Genomic DNA, 22,653 nt, shown 5'->3' on the forward strand with positions numbered 1-22,653 from the left:
ATCTATGTAAGTGAATAGTTACACCCTTCCTGCCAACTGTGATCTTATGTTAGTCATATTCATCTGTGAATAAGTGATTTACATAGACTGTTTAAAGAAACATAGCTGGAGAAATTTCAACCACAGAACGGTTTTCTTAAAAAACGAGGTAAAGCTATGGACTCAGATCACATACAACATGCCAATAATTCACTGATTTATTCCTCTAGGATATTACTCTAAAATTAATTTTAAAAAGTGATTATTTAGGGGAAGAATGACCTACATTTAGAATAAAACATACTTTTCTCTCTAAAAGAAATGTAGAGAATGAAGAGAGTTGGGATGGGACGGGGAAGAAATGATGATGGGGAAAATAGGGAACTCAGTAATTTTTTTAATTAAGAAAAGAGGACAGACAAGGAGTGGGATTAAAAAAATGAGAACACAATTTAATTTATTAAAAATAACCCCTTATTAGTAACAGCAAATGAGAGAAAGCAATAAAAGTTGATTGTGCAAGAGAGAGGAAATAGACAAGAGAAACAAAAAGAGAAGTTATGAGTGGTAGATGCAGGAATGAGTGACCCTGAGTCTGAGGTAAAGTCCATTAAAGCCTGCTACTCACCTGGGCTGTGGTCATTTTTTTTTTTTTTTTTTTTTTACATAAATGTTTATTTATTTTTGAGAAAGAGAGAGAGAGAGAAAGTGCGTGAGAGAACGCGAGTGGGAAGTGGCAGAGAGAAAGGGAGACCGAGAATCCAAAGTGGGCGGCTCTGTGCTGACAGCAGAGAACTCCATGCAGGGCTTGAACTCCTGAACTGTGAGATCATGACCTGAGCCGAAGTTTGATGCTTAACTGACTGTGAGCTACCCAGGCACCCCTTTAATTTTGCCACTAATTCCTCCCACTAACAACTATTCGAAATTCTTCAACTGTTCCTGAGAACCCTTTAGTCTAAACTAAATGGGGAAAGGGAGCAGAGACAACTGCTCACAGGTTGATCACATGGCAAGAAAAGACCTAGATACATTTTAAAGATCAGAGTTTTTAAAATCTGTGCTATGCCAATGTTCAAGCGTTTCCATTCAGTCAGCTGTGTTCCCTACCCATCGTTCTCCTCCTAGCCAAGCGTCAGAGATTTAGTTACCATAATTCCCTACATCACAAAATCATTTTCAATTAGAATCTCCTTTCACCTTCATTTACTGCACAGAAAAATCCATCACCCTCACCAACCCGAAGCCCTGGAGAGCAAATGTTCCTCTTGGAACTGAGAGACCATAAGTAAAAGCTCAGGAGTATGTGATGTAGGCAATTTAGATTCTAGAAAAGGGGTCAGCAAACTATTGCCCATGGGTCAAATCTAGCTCATCCTGTTTTTGTAGAACTTTTAAAGTGAAAAACGATTTTTACATTTTTAAACGGTTGGAAGAAAATAAAAAGAATATTTGTGACATGTGAAAATTACATGAAATTCAAATTTCAGTGTCCATAAATAAAGCTTTATAGAACACAATCACGCCCAATTTTGCATCATGTATGCTGCTGCATTTGTAATATAAGGGCAAAGCTGAGTAGTTGTGACAGAGACCATACAGCCTGCAAGTCTAAAATATTTACCATTTGGTCGGTCCTTTAAAAAAAACCAGTTTGCCAACCTCTGCTCTAGAAGACTATATGATCACCTCTTCCAATACACAGGATCCAAAATTCTCTACCAACATTATCCAAAATTCTATTAGAACTCTTTCAAGTTTCTGCAGAGTCGGATTGTCTACGAATCTAAATTTCAGAACACAGAAACTTTACAATATTGTTTAGTTTTCATAAAGTTAATGGTATGAACTTACCAAGATGATTATAATTGGTTACAAGCAGGGCTTTTACTTCTCCACAGTTTAAAGATTTATCTTTAAATTCAAATAAATTTTATTCAGAAGTGAAGTCTAGAACACAGCAAACATACTATATATAATACTCCACTTACATGAAGTTCTAAGAACAGGCAACACTAATCTAACAGTGATTAAAAATCAGATTAGTGATTTTTTTTTTTTTTTTTTTTTTTGAGAGGGAGACAAATGGAAAGAGGCTGAGGGAACTTTTTCTGGGGTGATATTCTAATTATAGAAGTATGGGCTACGCAGGTATAGGGTATAAATGTGTGTGGTTCTAGTTTGTAAAAACATCAGAAATTCAATGGGTTAAACACCTGCATACCAAGGGAAAGAGCAAAAAATAAAGATTTTCCAAGTTGTCTCATAAATTACTTTAAAATTCGTTAGGACAGAGCGTCTAAACTGAAACGAACAGATTACTTACAGATTTCAGCTGAATACCCTGTCGTATCTGGTCTAAAAGTGCATCCCTTCCGGAGCAGGACACAGGTCGACTGTTCTGTTCCACCTTTTTTAGCTGAGCACCCTCTCTAATTTGATCCAAAAGAGCTGCTTTGCTTCCCGCAGGAGGTGGAACCTGATGGTCACCGTCAGAAGGGAGGCCAGGCGGAGGTGGCGGCCCCGGGGGAGGCGGGGGCGGAGGTGGCGGGGGCGGTGCCGCTGAGCCGGCCAACGACAGAGGTGGAGGCGGCGGCGGAGGCCCCGACGGTGCTGAGGAGGGAAGGGCTGGAGGCGGAGGAGGGTACATCCTATTTGGTGGCGGTGGAGGGGCTCCCACACCTGGCCTGGACGGAGGCGGTGGCGGAGGCGCGGCGGTGGGAGCTCTAGAAGGTGGTGGAGGAGGAGCGCCTCTCCCCCTGGCGGGAGGGGGCGGGGGGCCTGAGCTGTGCGGGGGTGGGGGGGGAGGAGGCGGCCCTCCCCTAGACGGCGGTGGCGGCGGTGGCGCTGAAATAAAAACAGAAAAAAGAAAGCGTGCTTTTCTCCGCCCCAAACATCACACTGAAGAAAAACTTACTTCAACACGTGTGAAAAGACACACGAGGGGGAAAAAAGGCCTCGTCTTTGTATTTTATTTTACAAGGACATGTGAGCACGGATGATAGAATTCTATTTGGGAATACTCCTCTAAAGACCACTTTTCCTGTTTTTCTTGAAAAATATTAGCTGAAACTGTAGAATCTAGTTTTGAGGAATCAGCACCACTTCTGAAGGTATGGGAATAAACACTTCCTTATATAATAAAAACATCACAAAATCAAATACTTTGGTCAATTAGCATTTAGCATTTCAATAAAAATTAATGGATACCTTCCCTCTTTAAAGAATTGAGTTTATTTAATTTATAAAATTAATTTACATGCGGAATAAAATAGCTGGTGTTGCATAACCTATCAGAATTTATTCAAGTTAATCTGAGTTAAACCCAAATTGAATTACTTTTTCTTTTAAAATTTAAAACTTTGTCACCTTACATTTATATTATATGGTCTATATTTTCTAAAAATATAGTATATGTTATAATGAAATATACTATAATATGTAATAATATATATAATATTCTATATTTCTAGAAGATGGTCATTAACTCTAGTGATGGCAGTAAAGGGAGGCTGGTTGCTCAAGTGAAATGTTCAACTACTTATTCGGGAGATGCAACCAACTATTAATAAATTAACTGAGAATTTCTACATTGAAAAACTGGACTAAGTTATTGATAAAATATTAATATTATTCTAGTATTAATGATTTTCCCATTCTTATTCTACTTTAATAAAAATAAGGAAAGAAATTCAAAGTACACATTTATTATTTTTGGAAGTATGATTTTACTAACAGTATGTACAAATTTACATAATAATGAACTTCATTATTTCTCCATTCAAAGACTGAAGAGGCAAATTAACTATTTTTAGGAGTAGAGAAATCCTAGAATTCATAAAAACTCTTTGTGTTTACTGATGTCTCCTTGTATACAAACTTTTACAAGTGAAATAATACATAGCTGCAAACAGGAGAGTTACCCTACTCAGATGTCGGCCACCACAGAGGGAAGTTCCTATGATTATATCAAGGCACCCTGGAGGTCTCAGTGTTGCAGGTTCATCCAATTTTCTCATTGGATCCAAAGTGAGGACACTTACACTAACCTTGCTAAAAGCAAAGTCTTTTTCTAACATATTTTGTAATAAAAGAACAAAACCAGGAGGATATGACATATATGTAATCTGTGTACTCTCTGAGTAAGACAGTACCTCAAATCCTTCAAGCAATTTTAATCAGGCTAAGGTTTCTATTTCAAATAGGTATGATTTACTTGTTTGTTAATCAAGAGGAAAATACCCACCCTATTCTACTTTAAAAAGTATTAGTAAATCATTTCTCATAGTCTCTTTGAGGACTCTGGATCCACAATCTTTTATATGTAAAATGATGTATTTCTTCAGTAGAGAGAATAAAAGTTCTTTCAAACTTGCAGTAAGTACATTTATTGGAATAATTTGGAGTCCAGCTATTACTCATTTAAACAGACATTAAATCACTGCCTAGGAAAAGGAAGCGTGAATTGATTGGGAGTAAATTACTACCTGGGTATAGCACAAGTTCAGCATCTCTACTGTCTTGAAAAGTGATGGAAAATGTCTCTATATTTTTGTGAGGAAAACATCTATTACCAACTTTGTTTTTTTATAGTCTGTATTATTTTTACATAAAAAGGTAAGTACGCAAAAGACATGTCATACCTGATGTAAGAATATGAAAGAATTAAAAGAGGGAAGTACGGATGGCACAATAGGAGTTAGGTTTAGATGCACAAAAATGTCTAAGTAGACATCACGCACCATCAAGAGAAAATCGGATGGCCTACAGACTTGCAAAACACTGAAAAGTCACCACAAACACCAGAATCAGAATGATAACAGTACTTAGATTTCTAAAAAATAAATGAAGTGAAACGTATGAAACAAAAGTTACAACAAATAAAACTGTTCTTACTATCAGAGTTTAGTTAAAAAGGAAGAAAGACACGGAAAAAAATCTTGTCTTGATGGTATACTACAAAAAAAAGCTCCTATACTTAAAAATAATTATTATTGCAGATCAATATTAAGAATAATAGGTTAACTAATTTTCTAGATATGTGATATTTATAGGATTGGGAAGCAGAAATTATAAAATATAAATATAACTAAGGTTTAAAAGAAATATAGTATTATATAAAATTCAGGAAACATTCAAGAACTTCTCTCATGCACCCTCCCCAAAGTAAAGCAAATAGAAAACTGCTATCTATTCAACACAAATTTAAACAACTCTGACTAGGCACGTATAGAACTAACTGTGTGTGTTTATGTTTAGCACCCCCTCCTTGACTCAAATTAATGTAAAAATCTAAGTACATTAGGTTCATAACATAGGTTACTGAAATGATGCTAAGTGTGAAAGGCAACCACTAGGAATGAGTATAATAAGCGACAATAAAAACAACAATGGTGCTGTGGTTAAGAGGTGTTTTTTAAAAATCCACAGAATTTCATTAGAATTGTCTAAACTATAGATGAAATATGAGCTCTGACTCATACAGAAATATATTTTTTTAATTTTACCATCTATGTGCCCAAAACATTAGTTTGAGTGAAGGGCAAAAAAACCTCATTGTATGTTTAGATTTGGAAGCAGGATAAATGAACTCTAGCTTCTCTGAAAATAAACATATCAAAGCATGCATAATTTAGAGCACTGGGTCAAATAACATCCCACATATATACCACTGCATTGTGGTGGACCTACACAGCAGATTATTATGAGTTAATGGCCTTCAAAGAACTGCACAGATACACACAAAATAGATTGGAAATCACAAGTCTACTACTTTTTATAAACCTGATTACATAATTTTATAAAATAAGTTTCAAGAGATTTGATTCAGTAGGTTTTACAAAATATATTTTTAAGACAACTTCATAAATTTCTCCTCTAATTTTTTATACTTCTGAACACATTATATGTTCTGCCTGAAAACATTTCCCTAACAAATCATTAATTTTTATTTTTTTATTATTTTTTATTTATTTTTTATTCTTTCTTTGAAAAATTTATCTTCCATAAAATCATTCTTTGGTGTCTAAAAGGTTCCCCATTGGGAGTTAGGTTCTTAAGTATGACAAGAATTTAACTTTGTTCCCAAAGCATGTTTTGTTTTTGTTTTTTTTGTTTATTTTTATTTTTGAGAGAGAGAGAGAGAGAGAGAGAGAGAGCTCGTGCAAGCATGAGCAGGGGAGGGGCAGAGAGCGAGGGAGACATAGAATCTGAAGCAGGCTCCAGGCTCCAAGCTGTCAGCTGTCAGCACAGAGCACGACATGGGGCTCAAACCCACAAACCGGAAGATCATGACCTGAGCTGAAGTTGGATGCTTATTGACTCAGCCACCCAGGCGGCCCACCCAAAGCATGTTTTTTAATGTCTGTGTATTTCTTTGGTTTTAAGTAATTCAATTAAGGAAAGATCTTGCCTAATTTGATGCTTTAAAAGCAGCTAGAATAATAAGCAGTCATAATAAAGTTTAAAAACCAAATCAGGGGTTGGGGGGTGGGAAAAATGGGAAATGGGCATTGAGGAAGGCACTTGGGATGAGCACTGGGTGTTGTATGTAAGTGATGAATCATGGGCATCTACTCCCGAAGCAAAGACTACACTGTATACACTGTATGTTAGCTAACTTGAAAATAAATTATTTAAAATAAACAAACATTGATATTTGTAACTTAAAAAAAAACAAAACAAATCCAATCAAGTTAATCTAGACAACCGTCAGTCACAGGTATTCAGGTGTGAGGGCACATATATGGGTAGCCCAGTAAAGGTCAAGAGTCATTTATAAATTTATAAATTCAGAGAGCTCAGAGAGATGCCAAGCAAAATCTGGTAATGTGAGGGTATGTGATAACCATGGAAAAAGAGAGTTGGGAAACACACTACCAATAAACGTGACTTACCCTGGGAGCATTTAAAAACAATAATGGTGCTATGCCCAAGATGTTTTTATTAAAAATCCATAGAGCCTGGAAATGTAATTTTTTCAAAAACTAAAACAAATTAGCATCATACTAATTTCAATGAAACTAACATTGTGTTTCTACAATAGCAATTTCTGACTATATACTTGTCTAAATATCTATTTCCACACTAGACTAAGTATCCTGAGTGGAAATGAGTGCTGGCATAATGTTTACTGAATATATGAATGAATGAAAGACTGAATGAACATCAGTACTGAAAAAGATACAAGTAAGTCAAATACCTAATTTAAAACGACAGTGAAATTCCTCAGAATACTTTGATAAAATGGAACTTTTGCTCTGTACACAAAAGCTAGATAGAAGAAAAGCAATCTCAAATGAATAAGGTGGCAAAGAGATGACTGTCATATTGGAAAATTCAGTTATTGAATTTACACTTTATTGTTCAATTAACATACAACTAAAACACAAGGTGCTTTAAATATCAGATCTTAAAAGGATGCAAATTAGTATACTCAAAGTACTAAATGATAAATTTTATTCTTTACCAAGAAAAAATGTTTGTATTTCAAAATAAATAATTTTCATTATTTATATCCTTGAAAATGCTTATATATTACTGATTAAACAATGATTATTTTTAAATTACTACTTCTGAGTTGTAATAAAAACAACTTTAATGGTGGTTTCTAAGATTTGTTAAATAAGATATTAGGCAACTATAAATTTTTATTCTAAAATAGAATAGCCAGAAGATTTTGTACGGATATTCATGAATTTAATATAAGACTTTTTAGTAAGAAAAACCTTGCCAAATGTTTTATTTTTTTTTCTAATTTTTTTTTTAATGTTTATTTACTTTTGAGAGAGGAGAGAGAGACAAAGCACAAGTGGCGGAGGGGCAGAGATAGAAGGAGACACAGAATCCGAAGCAGGCTCCAGGCTCTGAGCTGTCAGCACAGAGCCCGATGCGAAGCTCGAACTCTCAAACTGTGAGATCATGACCTGAGCCGAAGTCGGATGCTTAACCGACTGAGCCACCCAGGTGCCCCACCAAATCTTTTAGTTACATCAAAATAATGTAAAACAATACCAGGTCGAGTTAGTTATCTATAAATTCAAATATTCTGCTTACGGAAGGTTCATAGGAATGTGTATAGCTGTCTTCCATGAAACTGACCTCAAAACAGTCAAAAGAAAAAAAAAAGGATTACAATGCTTAAATGAAAAAATAAATTACCTTGCCTTCGTAGTTCATTTTTAACAGCTTCCACACCTCCTGTTTTTTCAATGAAGTCATATATAACTTTCGATGTTTCTCGGTCTTTAAGTTGTGCCTCTGAGATTCCACACATATCAAAAAGATTCTTCAATTCTGGATCCAAATTATTCAGCTACAACAAATAAAGTAACTAACTGTAAAATCGATCCCAATTTTTAAAAATAAGCATGATCAAATCTGATCCTCATCTTTGCCCTTTATGAAATTATTTTAAGTTGAAATATGGTTATTTATATTCCAACTAAACTTTCTTATTTAAATAAAACAGAAAAGGTAAGAACAAAGAATACATTTTTATTTTGTTTTGTTCCCTTCCTTCAAAAAGGGCATCTCATTTAGAGTTTTACTAACCCATTTATGATTCAAACATTTCCAATGTTCACCTATTCCTAAATAAGATTTAGATACATCACAAATAAACAAAAGAAGCAAATCAATTTGAAAATCTGAGGACAAGGACCTCCTTATAACCTCAGCACCCTGTACAGTGCCCAACACAAAGAAGCATTCAATAAATGTTGTAGAGTTAACACTGTAGTTATAACAAAAATAACCAGAAGGATTTTTGACCCCAATCACAAGTATTTCTCTTCAAAGTAATTTTTCCAAATCCTGATCATTTGGTCAACTGTGAAATACGTATTAATACTTAAGCAACCAAAAATACAGGTAAAATGTTAAAAAAACTTATTTTTGCCAGCAGTTTAACCTACCTTGCTCAGTGCTGTAAATTAAATAATGACGAAATTGCCAAGAAGAATAGAATGAAAAGACCTAGACAATTTAACAACTGGATAATTCAGAAATTGATTATTCTCCACTAATTTGGTATACATTCCCCAAAAACGATCAGCTAGCAGAAATAGTTTCTTTCTCTTGCTGGCAACACACAAGAATTTCACATTACAGTATATAAATCCAAGGAGTATAAAACCTTTGTCTTTAGAGACATAGCCATAAATGACTGAAGAATACGAAGGTTTCAAACCTCAGTAGTATATGTACATAAACACATTCAAATGAACGCCAGAATTCACAAAAATGAATAATAAAAATCTACACACAGGCCATAGCATTCCCACTTATTTAGAGCAATACTGTTTATGACTTGCAAAGATACTTACATCAAAGCCAGTATTTGGATCCCAACCAACATGTCCAATGTGCCTGAAGAAGTAGACAAAAATAAAATAAAAAATAGAAAATGCATAAAGAGCATTTAAAACATAACATACATCAAATCCAAACCACCCAATAAATTTTGGCCCTGAACTAATAGTTCTCACAGACATAACCACATTCAGGGGAAAACTGTATGATTCCAGCCCTGGCTACGCTACTGAGTCTTAACACCTTTGCACAATCTTTCTGAGCATCCATTTCCTCAACTGTCAAACTGTCATTAAGAATACGGGCATTTTATGGGGCGCCTGGGTGGGTCAGTCAGTTGAGCATCCAACTCTTCATTTTGGCTCAGGTCATGATCCCAGGGTTGTGGGACCGAGCCCCGCATCATTGGGCTCTGTAATGAGCGTGGAGCCTGCTTAGCATTCGCTCTCTCTTTTCTTCTGCCTCTCTCCCTAGCTGGAGCTCTCTCAAAAAAAGAAAAACAAACAAAAACAAAAACAAAACAACAAAAAAACCCCAAGAATTATATATATGAGAATATAAGAGTTTTGTCACGACCTAATGAAATGATGTATATGAAAATGCTTAAAATACATCAAAGAAATAGCAAAGGTTTGATGCCTACTATAGACTACATGTTTGTGTCCCCTAAAAATTCCTTTGTTGAAACCTAATTCCTAATGTGATGATATGTGGACGTGAGGATTTTAGGAGGTGATTATATTTTGAGGGTAGATCCCTCAAGAATGGGATTAGCACCCTTAGATAAAAGGCCCAAGAAGGCTTCCTTGCCCTCTTCCAAAATGTGAGGAAGACAGCTAGAAGACCACGCACGGTCTATGAACCAGGAAGAAGAATCTCACCAGACACTACATTTCGCCTGCCTCTTCCCAGTCTCCAGAGCTGTGAGAAATAAATTTCTGTTACTTATCAGCTACTCAGTCTATAGTATTCTTTTACAGCAGCCCAAATGGACTGAGACAGTGCCTTCAGGCAATTTCAAATACCATTTATAGAGAAAAAGTGAGAAATCACTATGTCCAACAATTATTTAAAGAAACAACTTCATCTAATTTTTCTTTACTGATGGGTAGAAAAGTAAATAAACAGTTAAGATACAGAGAAAGTCTACTGAGCCTTAAAAAACAAACAAACACCTCCCAACAAAATCTATAGCTAAAAAGGTACGCAAATGATAAATGTAAGGGTCCCCCCCCCACCACCAATAAGAAAACTAAATTTTCTAACAAGTTAAAAATCAAGAGCAGTAATGAGTAAATCAAAAGATAAGAAAAACAAAAGAACTCTCTTACTGGAAATTGCTTGGTGTTCCAATATCTGCCTTGGTTAATCTCTTCTTTTTTGTTTTTCCTTTTTTCTTTTCTTTGGTATGGGAGATGTTGTTGACTTGTGGACCATAAAATCTATTGGTTGTGATTTCTGGATTTTTTATGTCAACTGTTGCCATGGGTAGATTAGGACCTGCAAAACAATATGAAAGGAATATAACTTGAGATAACAATTATTACAATCCTAGTTTATAATTTGAATATCTTTCTCTGAAGTAGGACCGCTTCATTAATATAAATTATTTAAAATTTAAACTTGCATGTTAGTTTTTTGTAAATAAAGGATAAAGTACTTCCTAAATTTCAAAAGCCTATAATAAATTCTTAAACACATTAGCATAGATGTTATTTGAAAGCAAACTTGTATTTTTATAATATTAAATCCCTCGGGAAACACGTATTTTCAATAAGAATTTATATTTAATTGATCTAATCCCTTGAATTTGGACTACAATAGCCTGATACACATCACATCACTCCTTGGTAAAATGGTATATATCACATAACAAGGATAACAAAAGTAAAAAAAAAAAAAAAGTACATACTTCATTTTAAATCTGACAAAGAAATCTAGTCTTACTTCTTTGTTTCAACTTTATTAGCCCATGAGGGAACAAAGTAGTTTTACAATTATTAGTATTTTTTCCAAAACTACCATATTTAAATCCTGTAATATTTTCCCTATCATACATACACTTTGATTACCAGAAGTACAGGGCTCAAAAACAAAATGGGAACATTCGCAGAACACTCATCTTCCACAAGAATCAATAGTAAAAATACCTCGGGCACCTTCAGATACTATTAATAGCATCTTTAGGAGTGACACTAAATATACCATACAAAACCTGTCTGAAAATTCACGAAAATATTCGTGGCCTTAAAAGCACAATAGTCTAAATGAAAATGTATTCAATTTTAAAATTCCTTATAAATTTAACTAAAGAGCTTCACATGTTCCTTAGAGAGTCCATTTTAATATATGATTCTCTGACAAAACCACTTATCAGACTTAATTCCTTTGAGATGAGTAATGACAACTTTCAAAATGTTGTCTACAATGTAACCACTACTGTGCAGAGAAAGAGTTAACACAGTAGGCCTGAGCCTGCCATTCTTAGAGTGACCTGCTTGCAAGGTTGATGCTGAGCTGGCATCTGGAAACTGGGATTCCAAGAGGGTTCTCACCATTTCCTGATAGGATGGGCTCCTTGTGCCTCAACTATTTGTGCTGACAATGTGCTTAATGCTAAACACCTGCTTTCCTCCTGGGAGTCCAGAATCTCGGTATGTGCTAGACAGAGAATGACTACGTGAGTAGCGCCAGATAAACCCCAGGCACTGATCCCTAATCAGTTTCTCCTTTAGTCAACATTTCACATGTGCTGTAACAATTTTCACTGGAGGAATGATGTGCATCCCCTGTGACTCCAGTGGGAGAAGACGATCACAAAGTTGGGTGTGCTTTCCCTCAGACCTAACCCCATGTGTCTTTGTCTTTGCTGATTTTGTTTTATATCCTTTCACTGTGTGCTTGGTCCCGCTGAGTCCTTCTAGTAAATCAGCTAGGCTTTGATCTTGAGGATCCCCAACACAATCATAGAATAGCAACTGGAAATCCCAAGAAATTACAGGCTAATGTATATTAGGTAACAACTAATTGCCAATTTGACTCTAATTCTTCACTTGCAGTAAACAGCTCAAATGTATCCTATTCATTAAAGTTACCTGAAAGAACAATGTTTATCTAAGTGGGTAAATTATATATAACCCATTTTCTCTCTTTCAACTCTACTATTAAAGATAAAATACAGTTAAAATAAATTTATGAAAGCCATCTGCCACCTTATCAGACAAGCTGACAATCTGGAAAGATGCGTATTTTTAACGTCACCAAAATTCAGCTATTTTCCCTTCATATTCAAGGTCTACTTACATTTAGGTGTCTAAAAGTTCTACTTATATTTTCATATTAAATTCCATGGGAAGATGCCCATAAGTGGCAAGAAATAAAGAACTACTTATTTGAAAAAAATAAAAGCTAGTGAGTAAAATGGATAAAACCATTAAAATAAGCTGATTCAGTGTCAAGGAATAATCTAAAATAGCTGGATCAAAAATTAAAGGTTAGTTAAGCAATTAGGCTTATTAAATAGTAGATAAAGACTTAGGTTTTCAAATTTGTTCAGATAGCAGATTTCACAAAGTTTCACAAGTAGTTTCACAAAGGGACTAATCGAGAATAACCAGAATTTAAGTATTAGAGGTTAAATTGGTGTCATACACAAAGGCTTATCTAATGATGTTTTTATTTCTCATCCTTCTCTTTCTGCCTTCCCTCTTATAATTTGTCTTTACAAGTCAGTATCAGCAATACCATCCATGATAAGCTGTGGCAAAGCGCTATTTATTCTATCTTTATACTTAATACAATTCAAGACGTGACTTAAGACAGATTTAGGAGTATCAGAGTGAGGCACTCTCTTTAAAAATACCACCCCTCCCTGGGGCACCTGGGTAGCTCAGTCAGTTGAGCATCTGACTTCGGCTCAGGTCAGGATCTCATAGTTCGTGGGTTCGAGCCCCACGTCGGGCTCTGTGCCGACAGCTTGCTCAGAGCCTGGAGCCTGCTTCAGATTCTGCATCTCCTTCTCTCTGCCCCTCCCCTGCTCACACTCTGTCTCTCAAAAATAAAATAAATGTTTAAAAAAAATGTTTTTTAATACCACCCCTCCTGAAATAGGTGTTCAAATAGTAACTATAAAGGAACAGCCAGATTCACCATTAAAAAACAACAACAAAACTATTATTACTTTTTAGAAAAAAACAAAAATAAAAATATTTTTATGCTGCTTTGGGTTATATAAAAGTTATTATTATTTTGTGGATATTCTAAACAGTAAGTAGAGTTGGCTAAAGGGAAGTTTAATAGCTTAAATTATCCCAGCTAATAAATTCTTCTCTGGGAATTTTTAAAAAGTTAAGATTCTTGTAAGCCTGATTTGTAAGTCGCTAGAGAAAATAATTCAGCCATCTCTGAAGAAAGTTCAAGGATAAAGACAGGAAAAAAATATAAGTGGTATGTAGAATGAAAAAGTTTAACTCCTACTGTAGTCAGACTGTGTTTCCCCTCCTCTCTCTACCCCAAAATGAGATGTGGATATACTGTTATATGTCTGCCAAGCAGTTTATAAAGCCTTTGAATTAGCTATTTAGAATCATTACACGTGAATCTGATTAGTACCAGTTAAAATATTATTTAGTTAAGTCTACACAGGAAAATCTGAATTATAGCAATGTATAGGAAATTAGTATTAGCTAGGAAATTAGACTGTTTTCCTAAACTTTTCCTTTTATAGATGGAAAATTAAGGTGAAGAGTCAGGTGACCTATCAAAAGTCACACAACTGTGACAAAGGCAAAGGTGAACTCTGCAATCTTGGTTCCTGGTCCACTACCCTTTCTATTAACTACTATTGTACTTCCTACACTAATGTCAAACCATAAGGTGATTGATAATGCTAACTTTACAAATGTCACCGTATACAATTTCCTTACCAATTTATTAGTTCTCTTAGTTTATAAACAGTTTATTATTTAATAAATACTCACTAGTAACTTTCAAAATTTAGAAAAAAGTTTCCTACTATTCAAGGGAATGGGTACTTGGTTCTTTCTGTCGATAATAGTCATTTAGAGTTAGAAGGTGTTCAGAAATAAGTTTAAAATGGCATTCTAAAGCCCAATTAAATATTTGTTTCAAAAGTGACAGACTAAAAAAAGTAAAAACCTGTACAAGGCACAGAGTCATTTTTTAATAAAGGAAGGTTTATGGGAGATTTGGTAAGAGATTACAGAGATACTCTTAAATCACTTCTAGTAAAAAGTAATTTAATTCTTCCACTTACGAAATTATACTCATCCTAAGAACATATACTAAGTAAATATATAACGGAGGAGGCTGTTTCCGTTCTTTTTTTCAAAAAACAGTCAAATGATAAATTACCTTCTTCTGATTAAAGACAACTGTCACAGAAAAGGCTTCTTAATATTCTCACTGAACAGCATTTCTAGTTAATTTTAAAACTAAAAGAACAAACTAAAGTCCTCCCCTTAATTTCATAAAAAGCAGAGAACTCTCACCAAGGTAAAATAGTTGAGAAACACGTGGCCCAGAGGCCTCTGATGTCAAGCAGTCATGAAGCTGAGAACAAATCATTGGAAAGCGTCTAAGCTAAAAGGTGAGACTGACCAATAAAGAAAAAAGAAAGATGCACGGATTAAGAGTTAGTGAAGAAGACACTGAACTGCATTTCAGGAATATATGCTACTTGTACATAAAGTGTCTTTTTAATAGTTACAATTCGAGAAAAGCCTGCTAAACTGATAATCTAAACGAGGGTGGAAGTCAAAGCACCAGCATGGACATCGCAAGGTGGTTACGGTGTCCACTGCATCTGCTGGTCGGGCACCAAATGTAGAAAAGTAATATGCTGCCTCCAAAACAGCGGTCTCCACAGTGGGGAGAGCAAGACAAGGACTGCACATCAGGAAAAAACATTAAAACTTCTATTAATTTTTATTTCATCCTTTATTATGTAATATATTAATACCATATTATATGTACATTTTATAAAGAAATATACAAATATTGGTTAGTGCAATTTTGCCTTTTAATGGTACTATTTTTATAACTGTCATTTAATGAAAACAAGTTTGGGATCACTGCACCTAAGGGTAAAAACTACAGGTCTGAAGATTTCAAAGCAAGAGCAACTGCAGAGAAAGAAACTATATTTAATTATGAGTATCCTAACTAGAAGTAAGAAAATGGTGAGATACCACTGTCACATAAGGAATATCCAAATTCTTTGTATTCATGGATTAGGTGCCTTTTCGGAAGTATTTTTAAATGTACTGAAAAGATTAAAAATTTTAAAACCCCGTAAGGTATTTACACCCTTAACTTACATTATTTGTACAACGTCTACACTTTAAAACCTCAGGTTACTTTCCCCAAAGATGCCACTGTTAGGAAGCCTTCCCCCTGTATTCATACAAGCTGAATGCAGAATGCAGAATCACAGAATGCAGAATAATAAATGCAAAAAGATTAAAGTACTGAGGACACCAACAAGGGAGAGAATTCCAACACTGACGTAAAAGTTCACGGATGAAGGACTTCTGACGCGGCAGCTTCTGCCTCCCTTTGCCTCTGCCACATATTAGCCCCAGGACCTGGGGTACTGATTTATGTCTCAGTTTCTCTTTCAAAATCTTCTGGACATGGCACAGTGGTTCAGGGGGTGGGCTGTGGAGTTAGACTGCTTGAGACTGAATCCTGCCCTACCACTTAACTAGTTCTGTGCCCTTGAGAAAGTTACTCACCTGTGCCCCTGCTGCTCTCCTATAAAATGGAGATAACAGCAGCTACTTCGTAAGATTGCTGACAGCGCCTGGCTGGGAGTAAGTAGTCAGTAATAGGAGCTGGTATGATTATTGTTGTTATTGTCTTCATCGTGATAACTAATATTTACTAAGTACTATGCTAAGTACTTTGATTACTTCATTTAATCTCCAAAGAAGTCCTATAAATTAAGATTTCCATTTAAAGACAAAGTATATAAAATTTGGCACAAGATAAGCCCTAAGGCTACCTAAGGCAGCCATTTTTTTTTATTACAATAAGGTAAATAATCCAAACGGTCATACAGCAGTATTTGATTCATGTTTTTATATCAGGAAAACAAATTTAAGGATAAATTCAGAAAGCAATATATGTGTTTAAAAGAAACAAACCCTAACAATCACCAGTAGTTGTCATATATTAAGAACTCTGTATTATTTGTTTCCCTGAATAATCTATCTAAACTCTGATGAGAGGATGTGAGATGCTTTTAAAAGGAAAAAGTAGTATTCTCCATTATAGTGAAGGTTCCTAGAGCAATGGTTCTTTACCTTCACAGGATCGGGGACCCCATTTAAAGGTGATGAAAGCCCTGCATCCTCTCTCCCCAGAGAAAATATATACACTTAAAAATTTAACACACTATTTCAGAGATGCTTTATGGAGTCAAGGATGAGATCTCTGCCCTAAAGATCTGGGACTTTGTCCTTTTTATTTTAGTATTCTGCTTTTACTTTCTGGTATACATGTTTTGTTTGTTTTTTAAATGAAATCCACAACACTTCAAGTGTTCCTTATCAAATTAAGGAGGGTTAGATACAGCTACTATTAGCTCTAAACATACCATTAAAGTCAGTGTTCATTCTCCCAGGGGCTAATTTTGCATTACAAGCGTGAAATTATATTTTGAAATTAAAAAAAAGAAAAGACACATCTTAAAGTACGCAGACTGAATTTATCTTCCTTCTCTTCAAAGAAGATACTAAGTCAAGATTATAGTTTCTCAACTTAATCAGTTGTGAATACAGAATGAAGATATAATATTGACTGTCACCCTATGGAGACTTCCTTCATGCTACAAAAAAGTCAAAGAATAGTACATTTCTAAGACTCATCTTTGTTGTTTTAAAATAACACAATAAACTACAGTAGTTGATCACAGATACTAAACATTAAGTATTAATGTATGATATGTTTCTAAAAAGATTAAACTTTAACCTAAAATCTTCTTCATCAATAATTTGTATCAAAGAGCTTACCATTTGGGGGATCTCGTCTTTTCTCTGTTAGAAAATAAATTAAAATAACATTATTAGGCATATGTAATATAAAAATCAACATAAAATATTAATTCACCTAAACTCTGTCTTAATTCCTAAGTCAACGTACAGGTAGTTAAGAAAGATTTCTCTGAGGAACTGACATCTGAATAAACTAAGAGAGGGAACAACATATTTAAAGGCCCTAAGGAAAGAATAGCATGAAGGAACATCATGAAGCCTGGACTGGAATGAGCCAAGAGAAGAGTAAAAGGAGAGAAGTCAAAAGGAGACGGAGGGACTGGATCATGTAGGGTCCCACAGGTCAAGGAAGGAATATAGATTGTATTTTAGATATGATAGAAAGCTCTTATAGGGTTTCCAATAGGGCAAGTAACATAACCTAATCTATGTTTTTAAGTTAACTTTGGCTACTACGTGGAAAAGAGATCATAAGGGGCACCGGGTGGTAGTAGAAAGGCCAGTGAGGGAGTCAGGGTAGTCTAGATGACAGAAGATGGTGGCTTAGATTAGGGAGGCAGCAGCAGAGGTGGTGAGAAACAGATCCAGATTCTGTGTTTGAAGGAAGAGACAATGGACTCATGGATAGGATTTACAAGGGACCATGGTAAGCCAGAGTGGAACATTTTACCAAGTTGAGGAAGACTAGGAGAGGAGTCGGAATAGGTCTAATTGGGGTCAGGGAACATGGATCAAATGCTCTACTCAGATATGTTATGTTTGAAAGCTATTCTGATGTCAACTGAAGTAAATTAGTCTGAAGGTTGGGGGGAGGGGTCAGTAATACAGATAAAACTTTGGAAGGTTTCAGCATACGGACAGTTTTCAAGCTGCAGGACTGAGTGAAAGCATAAGGGTAATGAAAATACACAGAGATAACTGAGCACCGGGGTAGACCAAAATAATAACAAAGAACTACAGCAGATTAGGAAGGAATAAAACCAGGAGAACTACCAATCCTTTGTATTCATACTCTTACATACGAGGTCTGATATCATTTTAGATTTAAGAAATTCAAAGTGGCTGAAGAATTTTAAACAAATAGAATTTCCAGAGATTTTCTAATATAAAGTTGTCCAAAATTATAAGCGAAATACCCATAAATGATGATATAATAAAAATAATTAGCTTATAAATAGCCATAAACTAAAATTAATAGGATTTAACTGGAGGACAAGTGAGAAAATCCTGGCAATGGGAAACATAAATGTATTAACTCCATCTGGTGGTCTGATGAAGTAACTTTTTGAAACATTTGACGTAATCAAATTCTGTCTATATCAATGAATGTCAATCTCCCATTTCTCAGGTGATGTCACCTCTGCAACCAGAGGAAATACTTCTTAAAGTGATGACAACAGATATGGAAATATACTGAGATAAATATAAAGTTCAGAGTGTAAATTCTAAAAAGTAACTTAAAAATAAGACGGTATCCTGGCTTGAAAGCCATACATATGAAAAAAACGATGGCTTGGTTGAACAATGAATGGGAGGTACTAATGTGAGGTATTTGCTAAAACATTAGCAGGACAGTGTTTAATCAAATCAAGAGATGTGTTTTAGTATCATGGAACCAGTGAAACTACTTTTGGAGTACTGTGTTCAAATCTGAACCATCTGAAGAAGACATAAAAATCTACAGTGGATTCAGAGCTCAGTACTCAGGATGAGTCTATAAACTACATCATGTGATGAGTAAAAAACTGGAACTGGTTAAACTAAAGAAGTGAAGGAGTAAGAACACGATAGATGGCTTCCACTATTAAATGGCTACTGGGAGGAAAAGAAAACAGACTAATTTTTTGTTGCTCCAAAAGTCAGACTCCACGCATCTAAGTTAAAGAGAGGTGAAGCTGGAGTTTGACTTAGCATGAAGGACTACCCAAAGATGAATCAGCTGACTCCCTAATGTTGTGGTCTTTCTGCTTGTGAAACACCATGCTTAAATGCTTAGGAACTGCGTAAAAAGAAATTCCTATACCAGCTGAAGACACCTTTAAGTGACCTTCCTATTTCAAAGTCAATTAGTCTATATTTTAAGAAACATTTTTTACTCGCTTTGATTTGGAAACGCCACATATTTTGGCTAAAAGGAACCCCAGAAAGCCCCTGGCCGAGTACCACATGTCCCTGAAATAAGGTACTAAACCATAAATTATTCCATAGCTTTAAATTCTTCCCTAGCATGGAATCAAGTGGTAAATGTCCTTGATCCCAAAAAGAAGTAACAAAAAATAGGTCCCTAACAATTCTCCTATTTGCTCATTACAGTTAAGATATAAGAAGAAGGCAATAGTGAGCAACAGCTTACTTCATTTTATTCTCATTTTTACCTCACTTCCCTCTTGGAAATACATTAAAATACTAATGGAGAAGTATAAAATGGAATACATGATTTTACACTCCAGTTTTCCAGATCCAATGTCTTATTTTTTTCATGGCTTAGTCCCTCTTATTGGTAAAGCACATCCCTGAACACAGTGGTAACATGTACCCCCAGATATACAGAAAACTTTCAAGGAGCATATGGCATAGTTTTAAGGATATCTATTTGCTGATCTCGATACCCATATGTTATTTCTCCTAATACTGATTTGCTTAAAACGATGATTTTGGAGAGGTTCACCTTTCCTAATCACCCTTCTCCCACTTCCTAACAGGAACAGTAGACTGTTAACAAATATTTCTATACCAATAAATTTAAAGTTCTACACTATCTTGCATCATTCTCTAATTATCTTACATATATTAAAGTCTCATGAATTACACTGCGTTTCTCATGGTTTTATAATAGATAACATTAGGGACAAAATAGAGACAAAACAGTGTTTACAGATTATATTTGCAACGTGGCTTATTTGCTTCTAGGCTTGCCTAAAAAGTCTTTGTTCACAAAGTATTAAATATTCTAAGAATGTAAGAACAATGCCATAAAAACGCAAATTTAAGAGTCAGTATATATGGAATATTACCAACAAAAAAAGGTTATCAGAATGAGTTCTTCAGTAAACTGAAAAAAACTAGTTCTTAATATGCCTCTTAAGTAAGGATCATCACCTTTTTTATTTTTATTTTTTTGTAGAGGGGCAGAGAATAAACATTTTAGATTTTGTGTGTCATACAGTCTTTGTTGTAACTATCCAACTATTGTTGTGGCAAACAGGCAGCCACAGACATACTATACAGACAGTATGTAAGCCAATAAACATAGCTGTGTCTCACTAAAACTTCAGGTGGTGGGCCAGATCTGTCCCATGAGCCTTAGTTTGCCAGCTCCAGTTTCAAAGAATTAAAAAAAAAAAAAAAAAGGTTTACCAGATTTCCTTTGTCGCCGGCCCAACAAGTCTGTAACTGCTTTTCGGAATTTTTTTGCTTCTTCTTCATTGGCAAAATTAAGAGCAACTTGACAAGTCTGAAATATATATATATATTTTTTTTAGCAAAAAAGGTAAACAGCAAAAAACATGAATTTAGCTTTATTTAATGAAAATGTTGATAGCTAACAAAGTACATTTCTGAAGAAGGAAAGCTGACTTTACTAACAAAGATTCAGTTTACCTTAAAGTTTTAATTTTACCTGAAAAACCTAAGAATGCTAAAAGCACAGAAAAAGCAAAGTAAAAGACTACACTTAGAAAAGCTGCCTATCACAGTGGACACTCAAAATTAAATTGAATACTTTATCTTCAACAACAGCAAGAAAAGAAACAAAAAAATTTGATCCTTCAACAGAGCTCTATAAAATAATTTGGATTTTAGAAAAAGCAAATACCAGAAAAGTTGGTCAAATGCAGGCCAGCTCTATCTTTACTAGGCAATGTTTTTATTTTACAGCTTAACTGTAGGTATTATTTAAATTATAACTTTAATTCAGGTAAATTATTTAAAAACGTGGAAACACACTGACATTATTGATTATGGTACTTAATGCATACTTTTATATATTTACATATATTTATATTTTATTAAGAAAAATGTGGAAAACAATAGCTAGAGAAGAAAATATTTTTTGAAAAGATAGATCATCTAATCCAACCATCTTTTTTCTTATTATAGAAAATTTAGGAAATACAAATATGAAAATAAAGAAAATTAAAATCACCTATAATCTAGACACTCAGACAATCCCTGGGAGCATATGGTATGGAAATCCTTCTAACAATTTCCCCAAGTATATGCGATAAATTTTTGAAATTCTGTTCTCCCCCCTACACACATTTACTTTATTTTAGTACTCTCCTAAGTCACGAACTATTCTTTTACAAAATAACTTGAATGGCAATATAATATTCGATGTTTAAAAGATATCATGGATTAGTGGGCAATTCAGACTTCATTTTTACAGAAAACTAAATCCCAGAAAGATTAAGCTATCTGCCCAAAGACAAAAAGATGATGAAAACCAAATTTCTTTTCACGTAGCAAGTTATATTCACAGTACTCTTTGAAATCCTTTTTGTTTTTTTGGCCCTTTAAAATCGTAGCCATTTCCTCTTTACTATCTATGAAGATGCTTTTAAAAGTAAAATAATTCTTTTTATTTTATACAGTGTTTACATGGAAAGCTCATAGATGCTTTCCACAGACAAATGTAAAAACAATTACATTAAACAGGGCAATAAAAAAAAAAATATGACTTACATCTCCAGCGAAGGTATGAAAATATCCTCTAGGACTATTATATACAAAGTTATTGTATAGCTCTTGTTCCCACAATAGTTTCCCATCCTAGAAAACAACAGTTAAAATAAGAGTTAACAAAAAGATAATCTCTAGGAATAAACCAAAATAGATGACTCCTATTAAGCAAATTGTTTTTATTAATAATAGCTTTTACATGCACAGAAAACACAGATATGCATAAAATATATATAACATAATTTAATTGGTGTTTTCTTAATAAGAAAATAGTAAATTCTGGGTATTTCTTCCATAAAAACTATGTATCGAGTGAGCTTAATTCAGTATGCCAAGATACAATCTCCTTAGCCTGTATTCCCAAATACAGTTACCTGGTCAAATACGTAACTAGAACAGTTACTAGGTCATCAATGTCAGACAGAAGGAATAGAATACTGCTGTACATGCACTGATGATCAATGCCTAGTTCCACTGGCAATAGACCGTGTGCTATCAAACATTATAGGAACATTTCATGCTCTTTTCCTCAATTCTGTAAGATGCTGGGAGTGTCAAATATACCTTCTCTGTACTGTTCACTAACAGTCTTTGAACTCCTAAATTTTATACAGTGGCTCCCTAATACTACCAGTAAAAGTAGTGTCAATCATGTGCAGAAAAAGAC

General features: G+C 34.6%; 1 protein-coding gene across 1 annotated transcript in view; it reads right to left on the reverse strand.

The window, feature by feature from the left end:
- WASL (WASP like actin nucleation promoting factor) overlaps positions 1-22,653 on the reverse strand; it is a 61,980-nt gene that overhangs the window by 6,632 nt on the left and 32,695 nt on the right. The window contains exons 3-9 of the mRNA XM_060633012.3: positions 21,990-22,076; positions 20,664-20,760; positions 17,325-17,348; positions 10,623-10,791; positions 9,306-9,348; positions 8,140-8,293; positions 2,306-2,826 (exon numbers count right to left, since the gene is read on the reverse strand). Of these exons, the coding sequence (XP_060488995.1) occupies positions 2,306-2,826; positions 8,140-8,293; positions 9,306-9,348; positions 10,623-10,791; positions 17,325-17,348; positions 20,664-20,760; positions 21,990-22,076 (1,095 nt within the window). The remainder of the gene's footprint in view (positions 1-2,305; positions 2,827-8,139; positions 8,294-9,305; positions 9,349-10,622; positions 10,792-17,324; positions 17,349-20,663; positions 20,761-21,989; positions 22,077-22,653) is intronic.

The sequence above is a fragment of the Panthera onca genome, chromosome A2 (assembly GCF_046562875.1).
Source record: "Panthera onca isolate mPanOnc1 chromosome A2, mPanOnc1 haplotype 2, whole genome shotgun sequence".
Classification (NCBI taxonomy): domain Eukaryota; kingdom Metazoa; phylum Chordata; class Mammalia; order Carnivora; family Felidae; genus Panthera; species Panthera onca.